This window comes from Aquarana catesbeiana, linkage group LG06 (assembly GCF_042186555.1).
Source record: "Aquarana catesbeiana isolate 2022-GZ linkage group LG06, ASM4218655v1, whole genome shotgun sequence".
Taxonomy (NCBI): domain Eukaryota; kingdom Metazoa; phylum Chordata; class Amphibia; order Anura; family Ranidae; genus Aquarana; species Aquarana catesbeiana.
The window spans coordinates 69,021,833-69,042,319 of NC_133329.1; the positions used below are offsets into that span (position 1 = coordinate 69,021,833).

General features: G+C 53.1%; 1 protein-coding gene across 1 annotated transcript; it reads left to right on the forward strand.

Moving 5' to 3' along the window:
* Positions 1-8,914: 8,914 nt before the first annotated feature.
* On the forward strand, positions 8,915-15,470 carry LOC141148569 (uncharacterized). Its single transcript, XM_073636129.1, has 2 exons — positions 8,915-10,004; positions 13,689-15,470. The coding sequence occupies exons 1-2, from the start codon at positions 9,452-9,454 to the stop codon at positions 14,282-14,284; spliced, it is 1,149 nt and encodes a 382-aa protein (XP_073492230.1). The 5' UTR covers positions 8,915-9,451; the 3' UTR covers positions 14,285-15,470.
* The last annotated feature ends 5,017 nt before the right edge of the window (positions 15,471-20,487 follow it).

Sequence of the window (20,487 nt, forward strand, 5' to 3'; positions counted from 1 at the left end):
CAGTGCAGACCCCCCTCCCGCAGTATAGACACCTCTCCCTCAGTACAGACCCCCCTTCCGCAGTATAGACCTCCCCATCAGTATAGACACCCCCTCAGCATATTCACCCCCCTCCATCAGTATAGACCCCCCAGTGCAGATCCCCCTCCCTCAGCATAGACTCCCCTCAGTGCAGACCACCCCCTCCATCAGCATAAACCCCCTCAGTGCAGACCCCCCTCTCCACTTGTGCTAGTAGTCCCCCCTCCCATAGCGCCCCCAGCATTTGTCCATGTACAAATATACAGTACACTGTTCAGACCTCAGAACAGCGTGGGATATGTACAGCGGTGTGTCCCTCCATGGACTCCCTCATCCATCCTGTGTACAGTAGTGTGGGAGGAGCTGCAGTGAAGAGGGCTGGAGGGGCGGGGTACCGATCTGAGCTGAGAGCCAAGGAGAGACACAGATCAGTGGGGTGTGCGGATTGTGCGATGCCGCTGCCCACAGGTGTCACCCGGATGCAGTCCGCACCCCCCGCCCCTTCATAACAATGCCACTGCCTCCGCCCACCCCCCTCCTTCCCTGCTGAAAAAATGTACCCATGCCCATGCAGCAGCCAAAGCAGACTGGGGACAGCAGTATTGGCTGTCCCCCCTCTGCCTGTCAATCAGTCACAGACAGAGCAGCCGTACTCCATTCAGCCATTCAGGCTGCTCTGTCTGTCTGTGGCTGAGTGACAGGCACAGCCAGGAGATCACCCTGCACCCGTGGGAGCCCGGGAGCCCACAGCCAAATGCGGGAGGCTCCCGGGAGACTTGAGATGTCTGACTAGGTGGCCGGGTACTTGGTGGTACTAGATACGAGAAGGGCAACCTAAGGTCAGGTTATGGGTATGTGGGTGTCCCAGCCAATGGGCAGGGGTTTCTTTAATCCCTTGGCCTGCTGGGAGAGCCTATATATTCGGGTGAGGTCAAGTGATCTGTGTTCTTTGCCACCTGGACGGCTGTCTGGGTGGACGTGTGTCATCTGCCCCGGGCTGCTAGGCTGGAGATTGGGCCTATCCCGGGGGCATCTGGCTGCCAGGCTGTGTGAGGGCCTATCCAGAAGTAAGAGGGCAGCGCAGGGTTGGGACTGCGGCTTGCAGTCCAAGCAAAAGTGACGTTTCTGCCGGCTGGATAACCTGTCAGTGTTCGGAGGTAGAAGGAAAGCTGTCGCCACGAAGGGACCAATCGCCTTTACCAGGGACCACAGTGAGTAACTGAAGAAAGTACCGGAATCATATTCTCACTGAAAGGGCACAGTGGAGAATCAGGAAACTTCAGGCCGTGATCAAGTCAAGGACCTAACCAGTGGAGGAGATGCTTGCAGAGCACCCTGTGTGTCAAGCCAGGGACCGAGCTGGTTAGCAGGGGTGAAGCTTGAAGATATCCATAGTGCCAAGCTAGGGACCCAGCAGAGAAGCGGGGGGTGATGCTTGAGGTAGATACCACCGCAAACCTTGGAGGAGCTCAAGGGATTCGTAGTCAGTGAATCAGAGGGTCTAGTGAGAGACCGGGAGCTAAGTATTGAAGAACTACAAGGAGCAGTTGTAGTGGAGCTGAAAGAACTGTTACGTTTGAGTTAGGAACTGTTAAAGGACTGTTACCATAGGAGACAGCAATCCTGCACGTGCAGAAGTGGCGCCTTGCTGGGGCCTTTCCCTGTACGACTGTCCTCCTATTAAAGTTTCGGAGACTGCCAATTGAGCTTGCAACTAAGGGTGTCCTGGCCCTAACCCTCTTTCCCCCAAAATATATAAAAAGGACTGTCAAAAGAAATAGAACCTCTATTACATGCAAGAAGTGTCTGGCGCCCAATGACTTCCATCATCTTTGCACCCACTATGCCTCACAACCCACCACTTACAGAAGGATGTCAGCTATGGCTATAGTAAATGGTTGGTGTTTTTGCCACGCTTGAACTGCTTGCAGCAGAGATTGCAAATTGCAACAGTGCGATCAGCTGCACATGTACTAAAAAAGGCCCAGACAGCTGAGTTGTGGGAAGTGGGCCGGGAGATAACAGCTTCACAATGTGATGGAATAGGGTGGCTGCTCTCTACTCTCCCATGATGGCTGCCTCGTTGGGGTTGTGCCTCACCCTCTCTTTTCTCGTCTGCGATATCTGGCACCCAAGTTGCGTCAGTGACCTTATCATCATCCCCTCCATCCTCCATTCTCATCATCACTGCAGCCAACTTTGCAATACACTGGGCGGCCCCCCTTCCTCCCTCCGGCAGACACAAAAAAAATGTAAAAAAAATTTTAAAGCTGGCCCTTTAAAAAAAAAAAAAAAAAGGTCCTTAAGTGCACTGTGTTCGGACGCCGGACACAGTGCGACACCAGACACAGTGCACTTATGGGAAGCGCCACGTCTATGCAATCACGAGATTGCAGACACGGCGCTTCATTTGCAGGCTTTTATCCCACCTTGCAGCACTTTCCGAAGCGCCGAGTAGCTTCCGCCCGGCGCTTGTAGTATCTATTACCACGGCCGGGCAGTTTGATTGACATGCGACTTTGATATAACTTCCTGTTTTCTCTCTCCCATTGCGCCTGGGAGAGAGGAAACAGGAAGTATGAGGAGCGGAGTCACCACTGCCAGTGGAAGGAGACATCGCAGGAGAGGACACCACAGCAAGGTAAGTACACAGGCTGGACACAGGGACACAGGCTGGCTGCATTTCATGGGACACAAGCTGGACACAGGCTGGCTGCATTTCATGGGACACAGGCTGGACACAGGCTGGCTGCATTTCATGGGACACAGGCTGGACACAGGCTTGCTGCATTTCATGGGACACAGGCTAGCTGCAGTTCATGGGACACAGGCTGGACACAGGCTGGCTGCATTTCATGGGACACAGCCTGGACACAGGGACACAGGCTGGCTGCATTTCATGGGACACAGGGACACAGGCTGGCTGCATTTCATATCACACAGGCTGGACACAGGGACCCAGGCTGGACACAAGCTGGCTGCATTTCATGTCACACAGGCTGGACACAGGCTGGCTGCATTTCATGGGACACAGGGACACAGGCTGGCTGCTTTTCATGGGACACAGGCTGGCTGCATTTCATGTGACACAGGCTGGACACAGGGACACAGGCTGGCTGCATTTCATATCACACAGGCTGGACACAGGGACATAGGCTGGCTGCATTTCATCGGACACAGGCTGGACACAGGGACACAGGCTGGCTGCATTTCATGGGACACAGGCTGGACACAGGGACACAGGCTGGCTGCATTTCATGGGACATAGGCTGGACACAGAGACACAGGCTGGCTGCATTTCATGGGACACAGGCTGGCGGCATTTCATGTGACACAGGCTGGACGCAGGGACACAGGCTGGCTGCATTTCATGGGACACAGGCTGGACACAGGGACACAGGCTGGCTGCATTTCATGGGACACAGGTTGGCTGCATTTCATGTCACACAGGCTGGACGCAGGGACATAGGCTGGCTGCATTTCATGGGACACAGGCTGGACACAGGGACACAGGCTGGCTGCATTTCATGGGACACAGGCTGGACACAGGGACACAGGCTGGCTGCATTTCATGAGACATAGGCTGGACACAGGGACACAGGCTGGCTGCATTTCATGGGACACAGGCTGGGCGCAGGGACATAGGCTGGCTGCATTTCATGGGACACAGGCTGGTTGCATTTCATGGGACACAGGCCGGACACAAGGACACAGGCTGGCTGCATTTCATGGGACACAGGCTGGACACAGGGACATAGGCTGGCTGCATTTCATGGGACACAGGCTGGACACAGGGACACAGGTTGGCTGCATTTCATGGGACACAGGCTGGACGCAGGGACATAGGCTGGCTGCATTTCATGGGACACAGGCTGGCTGCAGTTCATGGGACACAGGCTGGACACAAGGACACAGGCTGGTTGCATTTCATGGGACACAGGCCGGACACAAGGACACAGGCTGGCTGCATTTCATGGGACACAGGCTGGACACAGGGACATAGGCTGGCTGCATTTCATGGTACACAGGCTGGACACAGGGACACAGGTTGGCTGCATTTCATGGGACACAGGCTGGACACAGGGACACAGGCTGGCTGCAATTCATGGGACACAGGCTGGCTGCAGTTCATGGGACACAGGCTGGCTGCAGTTCATGGGACACAGGCTGGACACAAGGACACAGGCTGGTTGCATTTCATGGGACCCAGGCTGGACACAGGGACACAGGCTGGCTGCATTTCATGGGACACAGGCTGGCGGCATTTCATGTGACACAGGCTGGACGCAGGGACACAGGCTGGCTGCATTTCATGTCACACAGGCTGGACGCAGGGACATAGGCTGGCTGCATTTCATGGGACACAGGCTGGACACAGGGACATAGGTTGGCTGCATTTCATGGGACACAGGCTGGACGCAGGGACATAGGCTGGCTGCATTTCATGGGACACAGGCTGGCTGCAGTTCATGGGACACAGGCTGGACACAGGGACACAGGCTGGTTGCATTTCATGGGACACAGGCTGGACACAGGGACACAGGCTGGCTGCAGTTCATGGGACACAGGCTGGACACAGGGACACAGGCTGGCTGCAGTTCATGGGACACAGGCTGGACACAGGGACGCAGGCTGGCTGCATTTCATGTCACACAGGCTGGTTGCATTTCATGTGACACATGCTGGACACAGGGACACAGGCTGGCTGCATTTCATGTGACCCAGGCTGGACACAGGGACACAGGCCGGCTACATTTCATGGGACACAGGCCGGACGCAGGGACACAGGCTGGCTGCATTTCATGGGACACAGGCTGGCTGCATTTCATGGGACACAGGCTGGCTGCATTTCTTGGGACACAGGCTGGACACAGGGACACAGGCTGGCTGCATTTCATGGGACACAGGCTGGACACGGGAACACAGGCTGGCTTCATTTCATGGGACACAGGCTGGACACAGGGACACAGGCTGGCTGCATTTCATGGGACACAGGCTGGACGCAGGGACATAGGCTGGCTGCATTTCATGGGACACAGGCTGGACACAGGGACACAGGCTGGCTGCATTTCATGGGACACAGGCTGGACACAGGGACACAGGCTGGCTGCATTTCATGGGACACAGGCTGGCTGCATTTCATGGGACACAGGCTGGACACAGGGACACAGGCTGGTTGCATTTCATGGGACACAGGCTGGACACAAGGACACAGGCTGGCTGCATTTCATGGGACACAGGCTGGACACAGGGACACAGACTGGCTGCATTTCATGGGACATAGGCTGGACACAGGGACACAGGCTGGCTGCATTTCATGGGACACAGGCTGGACGCAGGGACATAGGCTGGCTGCATTTCATGGGACACAGGCTGGACACAGGGACACAGGCTGGCTGCATTTCATGGGACATAGGCTGGACGCAGGGACATAGGCTTGCTGCATTTCATGGGACACAGGCTGGACACAGGGACACAGGCTGGTTGCATTTTATGGGACACAGGCTGGACACAGGGACACAGGCTGGCTGCATTTCATGGGACACAGGCTGGCTGCAGTTCATGGGACACAGGCTGGACACAGGGACACAGGCTGGCTGCATTTCATGGGACATAGGCTGGACACAGGGACACAGGCTGGCTGCATTTCATGGGACACAGGCTGGACGCAGGGACATAGGCTGGCTGCATTTCATGGGACACAGGCTGGTTGCATTTCATGGGACACAGGCTGGACACAAGGACACAGGCTGGCTGCATTTCATGGGACACAGGCTGGACACAGGGACATAGATTGGCTGCATTTCATGGGACACAGGCTGGACACAGGGACACAGGCTGGCTGCAGTTCATGGGACACAGGCTGGACACAGGGACACAGGCTGGCTGCATTTCATGTCACACAGGCTGGTTGCATTTCATGTGACACATGCTGGACACAGGGACACAGGCTGGCTGCATTTCATGTGACCCAGGCTGGACACAGGGACACAGGCCGGCTACATTTCATGGGACACAGGCCGGACGCAGGGACACAGGCTGGCTGCATTTCATGGGACACAGGCTGGCTGCATTTCATGGGACACAGGCTGACTGCATTTCTTGGGGCACAGGCTGGACACAGGGACACAGGCTGGCTGCATTTCATGGGACACAGGCTGGACACGGGAACACAGGCTGGCTTCATTTCATGGGACAAAGGCTGGACACAGGGACACAGGCTGGCTGCATTTCATGGGACACAGGCTGGACACAGGGACACAGGCTGGCTGCATTTCATGGGACACAGGCTGGACACAGGGACACAGGCTGGCTGCATTTCATGGGACACAGGCTGGACACAGGGACACAGGCTGGCTGCATTTCATGGGACACAGGCTGGCTGCATTTCATGGGACACAGGCTGGACACAGGGACACAGGCTGGTTGCATTTCATGGGACACAGGCTGGACACAAGGACACAGGCTGGCTGCATTTCATGGGACACAGGCTGGACACAGGGACACAGGCTGGCTGCATTTCATGGGACACAGGCTGGATGCAGGGACATAGGCTGGCTGCATTTCATGGGACACAGGCTGGACACAGGGACGCAGGCTGGTTGCATTTCATAGGACACAGGCTGGACACAAGGACACAGGCTGGCTGCATTTCATGGGACACAGGCTGGACGCAGGGACATAGGCTGGCTGCATTTCATGGGACACAGGCTGGACACAGGGACACAGGCTGGCTGCATTTCATGGGACACAGGCTGGACGCAGGGACATAGGCTGGCTGCATTTCATGGGACACAGGCTGGACACAGGGACACAGGCTGGTTGCATTTTATGGGACACAGGCTGGACACAGGGACACAGGCTGGCTGCATTTCATGGGACACAGTCTGGCTGCAGTTCATGGGACACAGGCTGGACACAGGGACACAGGCTGGCTGCATTTCATGTCACACAGGCTGGACACAGGGACACAGGCTGACTGCATTTCATGTCACACAGGCTGGTTGCATTTCATGTGACACATGCTGGACACAGGGACACAGGCTGGCTGCATTTCATGGGACACAGGCTGGACACAGGGACACAGGCCGGCTACATTTCATGGGACACAGGCTGGCTGCATTTCATGGGACACAGGCTGGCTGCCTTTCATGGGACACAGGCTGGACGCAGGCACACAGGCTGGCTGCATTTCATGGGACACAGGCTGGCTGCATTTCATGGGACACAGGCTGGCTGCATTTCTGGGGACACAGGCTAGATACAGGGACACAGGCTGGCTGCATTTAATGGGACACAGGCTGGACACAGGGACGCAGGCTGTTTGCATTTCATGGGACACAGGCTGGACACAAGGACACAGGCTGGCTGCATTTCATGGGACACAGGCTGGACGCAGGGACATAGGCTGGCTGCATTTCATGGGACACAGGCTGGACACAGGGACACAGGCTGGCTGCATTTCATGGGACACAGGCTGGACGCAGGGACATAGGCTGGCTGCATTTCATGGGACACAGGCTGGCTGCAGTTCATGGGACACAGGCTGGACACAGGGACACAGGCTGGCTGCATTTCATGTCACACAGGCTGGTTGCATTTCATGTGACACATGCTGGACACAGGGACACAGGCTGGCTGCATTTCATATGACTCAGGCTGGACACAGGGACACAGGCCGGCTACATTTCATGGGACACAGGCTGGCTGCATTTCATGGGACACAGGCTGGCTGCATTTCATGGGACACAGGCTGGACGCAGGGACACAGGCTGGCTGCATTTCATGGGACACAGGCTGGCTGCATTTCTGGGGACACAGGCTGGCTGCATTTCTGGGGACACAGGCTGGATACAGGGACACAGGCTGGCTGCATTTCATGGGACACAGGCTGGACACGGGAACACAGGCTGGCTTCATTTCATGGGACACAGGCTGGTTGCATTTCATGTGACACAGGCTGGACACAGGGACACAGGCTGGCGGCATTTTTTGTGACACAGGCTGGACGCAGGGACACAGGCTGGACGCAGGGACACAGGCTGGCTGCATTTCATGGGACACAGGCTGGACACAGGCTGGATGCATTTGATGTGACACAGGCTGCATTTGATGTGACACAGGCTACATGTAAGGAGGGACTCCGCTGGGGACACCTGATGGCATCTGGTGGCAGGCGACGTGGCTAGTGACACGCTCAGGGCTCCCACTGATTCTGAATTATGGTGAGTTGAATGATTTCATTTTATATTACAATGTAATAATAGAAATAATGCGCTTCAATCATCCTGACACCACAACAACCATGGTGCCGGGATGATTGAAGTGCTAACACTAGGTGTTTGGAGTATCTTTATCTGCTGATTGTTAAACTTTCTAGAATACACATATTTCTATTGTTGTGTAGGATGTGGGCCTGCTGTCCCTCCATCCCTCTCTCCCTCCATCCCTCATTCATCTCAGACGCTAACCACACCACCTTAGAGCCACGCCCACTATTTTGCTGAAACCACGCCCATTTTCACCAAGTGGGAGGGGTCAAAAAGGAAGGGCAGGGTCTGGCACCCCCCCATCCTAAAACTTCCCCAGCCGCTACTGCCTCAGAACCAACATCGGAATCAAGCAATGGCTCTGCATTGCCAATAAGCAAATGGCTGACGCTGTGTTCAAATAACTCAGCTGACTCCTCCATGCATGATAGTGAGGCTATGGCAGGAATAGCTCTGGACAAGGAGGCAGAATAAGCCGCTCTGGCAGCTACGGTGGAGTGCCCACTAGTGTCAGCTTGGGTCATAGAAGATGAGGAGGATGAGGATAGTTTAGTAAGCCAGTCCACCACTTCCTCTGCATGCTGTGGCTGGATGGATAACATGGGCACATGACTAAACAGAGGAAAAGAAGGTCCCGGAGCAGAGAGGAGCAGGGGATCAGCGCAGGGACAGCATGACCTGTGTGGACTGCACAGTCAGGCTGTTTGTGCTGGTCACTTTCCCCTTTAAGGATAAGGGAGGGGCTGGAGCAGAGGAGGAGGCAGAAGGAAATGTAGAGAGGAGAAGGGGGGATGTGACGTCAGTGGAGAGCGGCGGGGAGGAAGATTCGACACGCTCTCACACTGCTCCATAAAAAAAAAAAAAAAAAAAATCCACTGTCATGGCGGATGTAACGGCGGCGGCTTTGCTCGAACAGCTCAGAGCGGTGGCCGCAACTCAGGGGGCAGACTGGCTGCAGGCTCAGGTCGCAGCCATAATACAGGAAGACAGAGCGGCACCGAGCGGGGGGGGGCCAGGAGACTCCACGTGGGCGCCGTTCCAGGCCGCCACAGCGCTTCAGCCCTGACTCTTCTCCTGTGAGTCAGAGGCCCAGGGACCAGCACAGAGGCAGACAGAATCAGCCACCCCCCCCCAGTGCTCAGCAAGCTCGGGGAGCCAGCATGGGAGAGGTGCAGCGTTCACAGCGCAGAGGAAGAAGTGCAGGGATGGGGGAGACCAGCGCAACCCTCGGTTCCCCCCCCTCAGCGCGTCGCAGGCGACAGGAACAACCAGATGGAGAGTCGCTGGGGTCAGCAAGCGGTCAGTCGGACCGTCGATCATCGGCAGTTGATCGGGGGGCTGGTCAGGGGGTCCATGCGGCCAGCAGCCCTACGCCAGCCAGAGGTGGAACCTTGAGAAGCACAGTGTCGGTGGTGAACAGAGGTGAAAGGAGAACAGCGGAGGCCCAGCATAGTCAGAGGAACAGAAGTCCGTCTACAAGGCCAGGACGCGGGTCCGGTGTTGCGGCGCAGCGTGCGGGGAGAGAGCAACAGCGGAGACCCCCGGCAGCCAGAGCGGGAACCTCTGGCGTGCAGGCACCGGTCGTTCGCCAGGAGGAAGTCAGCGACAGGTCGGAAGGTGAACTGTCCGGGTCAGAGAGAGACGAGGACCAGGGACAAGCGTCGGCGGTGGATTCCGGAAGGGCGGCTGATCGGCCCAGTCCTGTGCAGCCTGGTGAGTGCAGATCTAATGTTTCCATTTCTTCTTTATTAGAACAATTGTTAGAACAGGGTAGAAAAGGGGCTCCCTCTGGGGGGGCTGGTTCCGGGGGGGTGAGTGAGGTTAGGTCACCGGCTACACATCCTAGGGAGGCAAGCGAGAGGGCGAGTAGTAAGGGCTTGCAGGATTTGTTGGCTGGTTTGCGGGATTTAGTGCAGCGTTTTGATCCACCCACGGGGGACGGAGCGTCACCGGCGCGGGCGTGGGGCACAACCCCAGAGAAGGAGACGGCTGTGGTAAGTACGCCAGTACCGGCGGTCGTGGTGGGTGGAAGTGCGGAGACGGAGGCCGCAGGGTCGGCGACCGTTGAGTCGCCTGGGACGTCAAGTGGAGATTCCGCCACGAACAGCCAGGGTAAAACTGGAGATAAGAAGGCCGAGTCCGTCAGATTGGCGGATGCGGCAAAAAGTGAAGTGTACGTTTGCTTTGAAGGCCCATTGGGTGCACATCTTAAAGCAGAGGTAAAAGAAAAAATTTGGAAAGGGGAATATGTGGAGATATTCACGTTGTTGCCCTTAGAAAAATTCAATCTGGATAGATTGAAGCCAGAAGAACGCAAAAAAGAGGATGAGGAAAAACGCAGGTATCGGCTGATTCCGCGTACCTTTTCCAATTGGTTGCAAGCGTTCGCTATCCTGGCGAGTGTGGTGGGGGAGAAGGCTCCCGAACACTGCTCGGCCTTGTTTGTGTACTTGGACGCTATCAGCGAGGCTCATCGGACGTACGGCGGAGTGGCGTGGCTGCGGTACGATGAACAGTTTAGACAACGGATGGCCGTCCGACCGTCACTACGCTGGGATCATAAGGACATCAGCCTGTGGATGAAGCTTATGACGGCGGCGAGGGCTCCGAACCAGTTTTTTCAGGCAGGGGTCGGAGGTAACGCAGCTCCAGGACAGCCGACCGACAAAAAATGGGGCTTCTGCTGGCAGTTCAATGAGGGCACCTGTAAGTTTGGTGCAACCTGCCGGTTCAAGCACACGTGCTCGGGTTGCGGGGGATCCCATGCCCTGTCCAAATGCTTTAGACGGGGAAAAGGTCGTGGAGGGGAGCCTTCGAACAAAAGGGAAGACCCCAATACGGGTGGAAAGGATGCGTCCTTTTCTCAGTAGATATCCCGACCGGGAGGCAGCACGGTTATTAGACTCGGGTTTTGAAAACGGTTTTAAAATACCAGCTTCCTTGGAGGCGGCGCCCCCCTTAGCAAAGAATTTACGGTCGGCTCTCATGCACCCATCGGTGGTTGCCGAAAAATTGGGAAAAGAGGTACATTTGGGGCGCATGGCGGGCCCTTTTACCTCCGCACCCCTGCCGGGATTGGTGGTTTCTCCGTTGGGGGTAGTTCCTAAGAAGGAGCCCAACAAATTCCGGTTGATCCACCACCTTTCCTTTCCGAAGGGTGCGTCGGTCAACGATGCAATCGCGCCGGAAATGTGTGCGGTGACGTACACTTCCTTTGATGCTGCAGTATCATGGGTGCGGCGCTATGGTCGGGGGGCGCTGCTGGCGAAGGCGGATATCGAGTCTGCTTTCAGGCTTTTGCCGGTTCATCCGGATAGTTTTCACCTGCTTGGGTGCACATGGAATGGCGCGTTCTACGTGGATCGCTGCCTTCCAATGGGATGTTCGATCTCATGCGCCCTTTTCGAAAAATTCAGTTCATTTCTCGAATGGGTGGTCAGGGACGTGTCGGGGATCCAATCGGTAATCCATTACCTTGACGATTTCCTTTGTGTTGGCCCAGCGGGTTCCAACGTTTGTGCGGTCCTATTAGGGACTTTGCAGCACATAGCAGACCGTTTCGGCGTCCCGCTAGCACCGGAAAAGACGGAGGGCCCTACGTCCACCATTGTTTTTCTGGGTATTGAGATAGACTCCATGGGGATGGAGTGTCGGCTACCGGTGGACAAGCTGGAAAATCTCAAGGCTGAAGTACGTGGGACCATTGGCAAGCGTAAAGTGCAATTGCGGCAGCTGCAATCATTATTGGGCAAGCTGAATTTTGCTTGCCGAATAATGCCAATGGGCAGGGTGTTCTGCCGACGGTTGTCGGCAGCGACCGCGGGGGTCACCACCCCCACTCACTTTGTGACGCTCAACAGGGAGCACAGAGAGGACTTAGGGGTATGGCACGAGTTCTTAGACTCCTTTAACGGGCGGGCCTTGTGGATGTCAGGTCCCATCAGTAATTGGGATCTAGAACTATTTACTGATGCAGCAGGTTCTACGGGCTATGGGGCTATTTTCCAAAGAAATTGGAGCGCCGCCCGTTGGCCCACAGCTTGGGTGGAAGCAGGGTTCTTGAAGAACCTGGTCCTGCTGGAATTATTTCCAATTGTGGTGGCAATGGAAATATGGGGGGAGTCTTTTAGGAATTTGAAGGTGCGGCTGAACTGTGACAACCTAGGCGTGGTTCAGGTGATTAATCGTTTGTCGGCCAAGTCTTTGCCAGTGGTCAGGTTGCTGAGGCATTTAGTGTTGCGCTGTTTGAAAATGAATGTTTTCATCTACGCTGTACACTTACCTGGAGTGGACAACACCGTAGCTGATGCTCTGTCTCGTTTTCAGTGGGACAAGTTTCGGGAACTGGCACCAGACGCGGAGCAGCAGGGGGTTACCTGCCCGGACTGGATATGGACCGTTGCCTTGGGAGCGCGGCCAGGTGGATCCAAAACTCCGTGAGTAAGGTCACTTGGGACGCTTACTCTAAGGTATGGCAAGAATGGTTGGCATGCTTAAAAAGTTTAAACATCGACCCTGTGAGCCGGGAGATACCTCAGGCGATGCTATACTTTCTCAATTTCGGTTTCGAGCGGGGCATCTCGGCAGCCGCCATCGATAAGAAAATGGCGGGTTTGGCCTTTCTCTTTAAGTTGCAGGGGTTGCGGGACCATACAAAGGATTTTTGGGTTAGGCAAGCTTTGAAAGGTTACAGAAAAGGTCATAAGAGCAGGGATGGGCGACGACCTGTGTCGTTTGAAATGTTACACGGGCTATTTAGCCAGATAGAAGGCATTTGTAATTCTAGTTTTGAAAGCGCACTTTTTTGTGCGGCTTTTGCTTTAGCGTTTTTTGGGGCGCTACGGGTGAGCGAACTGGTCAGCCCGTCCAAACGAGCAAATGGGGGACTGCAATGGGATGATTTGGTCTGTACACAGGAATCGGTTAGGATTTACATAAAACGGTCAAAAACAGATCAGGCAGGGAAGGGAGTACAACTTGAGGTGTTCCGGATCGCGGGATCCCAGATTTGTCCGGTAGCAGCGGTAAAGAAATTTTGTGATTTGCGCCCGCGTTGCCCGGGCTCATTTCTGATACATGCGGACAGATCCTCTTTGTCAAAATTCCAGTTTGTTGCCGTGTTCAAAAGGTGTTTATCGGCAGCCGGGTATGACCCCAATAGATACTCGTCCCATTCCTTTCGTATTGGGGCTGCTACTGAAGCGGCCAGGGCGGGCCTGGGTTCTGAGGCAGTTAAGCGTATTGGCAGGTGGGACTCAGATAGGTTTAAGCTTTACATCCGCCCGCATTTATTATAGGCTTGTTGAGAAAAAGGGGGGTGTTTCTTTTTGAATTTTGGGGGGTCTGGTGAAAGTTTTTGGTGATTTATTGTTGTGTCCTGTTAACCTTACTTTACAGGTGACTCGGTGCCCCTGGTTTGGATATTGGGCCACTCATTCGTGTTCTGGGGTGCCAAGCGGGCCGACGTTCGGCCGAATGGTAGGCAGCTGGGTATCCCAAGGCAGGAAGCACGGGTAAGGTGGATTGGGTTGTCAGGGATGATGTGGAACAGGGTAAGGTCAGAGGTCCACAAGTTTGCTCGGTGGGACAGGGCCCCGGATGTTTTAGTTTTACACGTGGGGGGCAATGACATGGGGGTCAGGTCCATGAGGGACCTCATACGTGACATAAAATGTGATGTTCTACGTTTACAGGCGGCTTTCCCTGGGATGGTGATAGTATGGTCGGACATGGTGGGTAGAAGGTCATGGCGCTGGGCTTTGTCTGATATAAAGGTTGATAGGGCACGTGTGAAGGTAAATAAGGAGGTCAGCAAGTTTGTTATGCGGAATGGGGGAGTGACCATACGGCATAGGGAGTTGGAGGTGGATACCTGGAGGTACCTGAGAAGTGATGGGGTGCATCTGAATGATGTGGGCACTGATCTTTGGGCGCTTGGTTTGCAGGAGGGGGTACAGCGAGCTTTGAGGGTGTGGAGGTGCTCGCAAGGGTAAGGTTTTACCCCTTGTGAGCAGTGGCAGTGGTTTGGGTCTGTGAGGAGGAGGAGATTGATGGTATGGAGAGTTTACACGGTTGGTACCCATATATAATATGGGCTGTTTAGAGTTTACACGGTTGGTACCCATATATAATATGGGCTGTTTTTATGTACCTTCCGGTTACGAGGGGTTAACCAGGAAGGGGAAAAGTTTGGTCACTGAGAGGTTGGGTACTGTCTCACAGTCTGGGGTTAGCGACTGGAGGCCTTAAAAAGTTTAAGAGTTCCTATGCAGTGACCTGTGGGTGGATTCCCCTCCTAGACTCCAATAATTCCGTAAAGTTATTTAAAAGTTATTTAAAAGTTATTTACAAAAATGTTATTTATTGGTTTTATATTTTATTAATAAAAGGCCGACAAGGCCATTTACTCCACCACCTTGTCGTGTCATTTGTGGGAGGTATTAGAGGTTGATGGTTAAGGGGTAGCTTCTAGGACTGAAGTTTAGTCCTTCACAGGTCAAGAAGGTCCCGGAGCAGAGAGGAGCAGGGGATCAGCGCAGGGACAGCATGACCTGTGTGGACTGCACAGTCAGGCTGTTTGTGCTGGTCACTTTCCCCTTTAAGGATAAGGGAGGGGCTGGAGCAGAGGAGGAGGCAGAAGGAAATGTAGAGAGGAGAAGGGGGGATGTGACGTCAGTGGAGAGCGGCGGGGAGGAAGATTCCCACCCACCCTCCCTGAGGTTATGGCAATAAGGGACGTTGGTTGTAGTGTGGCAGTGGTTTGGGTCTGTGAGGAGGAGGAGATTGATGGTATGGAGAGTTTACACGGTTGGTACCCATATATAATATGGGCTGTTTAGAGTTTACACGGTTGGTACCCATATATAATATGGGCTGTTTTTATGTACCTTCCGGTTACGAGGGGTTAACCAGGAAGGGGAAAAGTTTGGTCACTGAGAGGTTGGGTACTGTCTCACAGTCTGGGGTTAGCGACTGGAGGCCTTAAAAAGTTTAAGAGTTCCTATGCAGTGACCTGTGGGTGGATTCCCCTCCTAGACTCCAATAATTCCGTAAAGTTATTTAAAAGTTATTTAAAAGTTATTTACAAAAATGTTATTTATTGGTTTTATATTTTATTAATAAAAGGCCGACAAGGCCATTTACTCCACCACCTTGTCGTGTCATTTGTGGGAGGTATTAGAGGTTGATGGTTAAGGGGTAGCTTCTAGGACTGAAGTTTAGTCCTTCACAGGTCATGATGCCCTGCCTGAGAATGGACCATGTCCACCTTTGCCTGTGGAGACATACGCTGCTGCCCCCCCTCATAGTGGCATGGAAACGTCTGCCTCTCCTTGTTGTCCTCCTAGACATGATGGGGGCTTATTACCCAAATGTAATAGAAACTGGGAAATGTGTGATTGGATGCACTTTATTGAATGAAAAGTGGAGTTTGGTGAACTTTAACCACTTGACCACTGGGCACTTAAACTCCCTTCCTAACCAGACCAATTTTCAGCTTTCAGTGCTCTCACATTTTGAATGACAATCACTCAGTCATGCAACTCTGTACCCATATGAAATTTTCGTCCTTTTTTTCACACAAATAGAGCTTTCTTTTGGTGGTATTTGAGCACTTCTGGGTTTTTTATTTTCTGCGCTATAAATGAAAAAAGGGGGCGTGGTCTGGAGCCGCTGTAAGATGGACGTGATGTTCTGAAGCTCCCGTCCATGAGGTCCAGCTTATTCAGCTATACAGCATTTGAACTCCCTCGGCTATGGTGAGGACATCCCGCAGTGCCTCAGCTACCAGGTCCCGGTCCCCACGGAATGAAGAAGATCACTGCGATAGGCACATCCCCGAGATCTTCCGTCCCCGGCCTAGAAGCACCATGCAGGCCTCACATCCAGCCGCCTCAAGTAAGACATACCCCCTAAGCGTCAGCCCCCACCGCTCGGGAGCCCAGAGCCCATCAGGAACGGGAATAGAGCAGAGACATCATCCCGCAGTCAGCCTGGAAGACTTACACAGCGTAGCTGCTGATATAAAAAACCCCCTAATGGCAGCCATCTCAGACATGAGGTCTGACCTGCAAGCTATATCTCTCAGGGTGGAGGAAGTAGAAGCAACACAGACGCGCCATGAATCCTCTCTATGCCATGTACAGCAGCTCACAGAGTCTCACGCAATTCACTTGAGAGACATAAACAGACACATGGAGGATCTTGACATTTGCGGGAGACGCCGCAACCTCCGTCTGAGAGGGATTCCAGAATCGATCGATCCTAATCAACTTTCTCAAACAGTAACATCCATTGTTAATGAGCTGCTTGAGAGACCCCAGGATGCCCCGGTCGCCTTCGAACGCATTCACAGAGCATTACGCCCGAGGGGAAGGGACACAGATCCCCCCAGAGATACAGTGTGCTGTCTAATAGATTTCTCCCTCAAGGAAGAAATCCTGCGAGCATCCAGAAATCGCAACCAACTGACTTTCCAAGGATCAAGTATCAAGATATACCAAGATCTTTCTAATATCACACTGCAAAGGAGACGCAAATTAAGACCACTGCTAGACATACTAAGGGCCAGATCTATTATCTACAGGTGGAAGTTCCCTTTTGGACTCTCAGCAACACATCAAGGCCACACAGCCCTTCTCAGGGTCCTGGAAGACCTGGAACATTTTTGTTCCACTCTGGACATTCCAGCAGTCGCGCTGCCTGATTGGTATAGCGACTTCCGTTTACCTCAGATGCAAAGAGCTACATCGATGGATGGCATCGCAGAAGTGGGAAACTTCTATCTCGGTCGCCGCCGCCCTCAACCAGCACCTCCCCATTCTCCTCTAAGAGACCCAGGTATACCACGGAATGGTAGTCCCACGGCCTCCTCTGCACATAGCAGGGCCTGTATCACTTAAACAGGCGGCCGTGCCTTGCCTTCACATCTCTTTTTTGACACATGACACAGGATGGAAACCTCCAAGTTTTTCACCCCTTTTCATATATAAGATGCCAATACCTGTGAGAGTCACCTTTATTTTTTTTTCTGACACCGGACTTCTTGATGCATCATTGAGGCTCCAGACAGTGGTTCTACCCCGCTCAAGAGAGACTTAACTGCCTACTCCATCATCGCTTCCCCCACTTATCCACCAGAGCAAGATACTGACATTGCACTCGGCTATAGATCACTCTGCACTGAACGAAAACGCCACCCCCTTGCCATTGGCCCTAACCCTTCCCCCTCCCTCTTCTACAAAGGTGGAAGCTACTGTCCTCATCCAGATACTCTCCCTGCTTGGTTCCTGTCGTCCGAAAGCATCTATTATCCTGGTTGCCGAACAGCACTGATGCAACATTTATCTACATCCAACGGAGCTTTCATCCACCATAGATCCCAGCCCGCAACAGCTAAGAAGACAAGAGATAATCGTTGGAACTCGCTTAAGGACACATGCAGTATCTATGCATACATTTATTACCCCTTTTCTCCCCCTCTCCTCCTTTCTCCCCTTCCACCCTATCTCTCCTCTTACTCCTATGTCCCCCTCCTAGTTTTCCCTAATAGATATTATCTACAAATAACCTCTACCCATCTTAACCCTTGACCAGTGTATTCTAGATGTACCCACCTACTTCCTCTTACCGCTATACCATTTTACTCTGACCCCTTTTACCTCTTATCTTAATTAACGAGACCACACCAACTTACTGGAGTATAAACTGGCCACAACAGCCTTTTTATTAAACAAAATGAATAAATAACTCCAATAACCTTAAGTATAAAAATACCATATAACTTCAGTGCAAACTACATATTATTAACCGCAATCTGTTGGTCAATGGCAGAGCTACCCCCTTTTACCACATATCAAAACAATACACTGCGGGAACCATTTCCAACTTGATAGGCCTCCAGCTGTGCCGCTCGGAGACAACTCCTTGCCCGCAGTGTAAACATACCGGTATTCCATTTCGGGAATACACCCGAGGGGCCATACTATCGATGACCCCCCCACCCCTTTTTACCACATTTGTTTACTGCTACCGCCACCGACCAACAGAAAAAACACAGCCACACCCCGAAAGGATGAACCCTTATCCTTAAGGGCCCCTCCACACCCTCAATGCCCTTTGGATTCCATCCTGCAGCCCCATGGTCCACAGATCTATCCCCACATCCGTGAGGTGAACCCCATCCCTGCGTAAATAAAGGCCAACATTAATCTCCAGTTCTCTATGCCTTATCACCATACCCCCTTGTTGCACCAAAAACCTCCCCACTACCTTGTTAACGCGTATACGTGCTTTGTTAAGCCGTGCAACAGATCTTGCCATCCGCCAGGTGGTTCGTACCACCATGTCGGACCATAACAGAAGGGTATTGGGAAAAACCGTGCGGATATATAACAAATCCAACTTAACATCTGCCATTAATGCTCTGACCGTCCGTAACCCTAAATCATTTCCTCCTGCGTGAATGCCCAACACATCTGGTGGTCTGTCTAACCTCGCATAACGTTCCACTTCCGGAACGACTCTACCCCACATCATACCCGGTCTCCCCAGCCACATGATATATGCCTCTCTCCTTGATATTCCCAGCTGCCGTCTCGCATCACCTCTCCGGGCCCCCCAACCCACGTAAGAGTGCCCAAGAATCCAGACGAGGCGTGGAGCACCTCCCTCTGAAATGAAAAGATCACAAACCAAGGCAACGTTCATTTATAATAAACTTAACAAAACCCCCCACTTACCCGGACCTTCCCTTTTTTTTTTTTTTTATTCTACAATCAGCTGAGGTCGTATGTAGGTGCCGAACCTTCTCGATTCCCATCTACCGATCCTCCTCATGGCTGCCTCATCCAACCCACATCTGGCAGCTTCAGTAGCCGCCCCAATGCGGAAGGAGTGTGAAGCGTAAGCCTTCCCATCCAATCCCAACTTCGCCAAACATTTTCTAAATACTGCTACAAATTGAAACTTAGATAAATAGGACCCGTCCTCATGACGCAAAAATGGTCCTCCACCCGTCGGCCTTACCCGTGCCAATTCCTCGACCGCCCTTACCGGGCATACCGTGGATCCAGGCAGAGCGACCAACCATACGTCTATACCCTTCCCCGTCTGATCAGTCTTTGACCTCCGCAATCGCAAACACACTTTATCCCTGTGTGACCTAACGTCCTGTACCAAAATGCCACCCGCAGTCCCCCGTGCCGGGCTAACCAATTCCCCAATCCTGAACGCTCAAAAAAACGCTAACGAAAAAGCTGCTGTAAACAGCAAACATTCATAACTAGAAGAACATATTGACCCTAACTGCCCGCAAATGGACATCAGGTTTGCAAAAGTGACGGGCCTTCTTGTATCTTTTCTCTTTTGTCCTTTTTTGTACCCCTTGAGGGCTTGCCTAACCCAAAAATCCTTCGTCCAGTCCTCCCTCCTTTGTAACTTGAAAAGAAATGACAAGGCTGCCATCTTCTTTTCAATGGACGAAACCGCAACCCCGTTTTCCATGTTTCTGGACACAAAATACAAGACCAGTAAACTCACCCCGGACCCATCCTTCTCCACCCCAGCTTCATGGATTAGACCCACCCATTCTCTCCATACCTTCACATATGCCATCCAAGTGGAATTACTCACTGATTGCTGGATCCATCCTGTGGCGACTCCAATGTCAGCTCCCAAATCCACTCTGGGCAAGGAATCCCTTGCTTCTCTGCCGCCGGAGCTAGTTCCCTGAACTTGTCCCACTGAAAGCGAGACAGCAAATCAGCCAATGAGTTGTCAATCCCCGGTATGTGTACAGCATATATAAAGATATTCAATTGCAAGCACCGCAATACCAACTGTCGCATCAGCCTAATGACAGGTTGGGAAGACGCTGACATGCGATTGACGACCTGCACAACCCCCATGTTATCGCAATTAAGCCTCAACTTCAAATTCTGGCAAGACCGCCCCCATAACTCCATAGCCAGCACCACTGGAAACAGTTCCAACAGTACCAGGTTACGAAGAAACCCCGCCGTCACCCATGATTGTGGCCAAGGTTCAGCACTCCATTGCCCTTGAAAATATGCTCCGTAACCCGTAGAACCCGCCGCGTCCGTAACTAGCTCCACGTCAAAGTTACTTACCGGACCTGACATCCACACTGCTCTTCCGTTGTACACTGACAGGAATTGATACCATACCTTCAGGTCCT

Bases quoted from the DNA above. Each gene is read 5' to 3' on its own strand.
- LOC141148569 (XM_073636129.1), top strand. From the start codon at position 9,452: ATGGGAGAGGTGCAGCGTTCACAGCGCAGAGGAAGAAGTGCAGGGATG. The intron at 10,005-13,688 runs GTGAGTGCAGAT...CTTACTTTACAG, and splicing joins GCCCAGTCCTGTGCAGCCTG to GTGACTCGGTGCCCCTGGTT.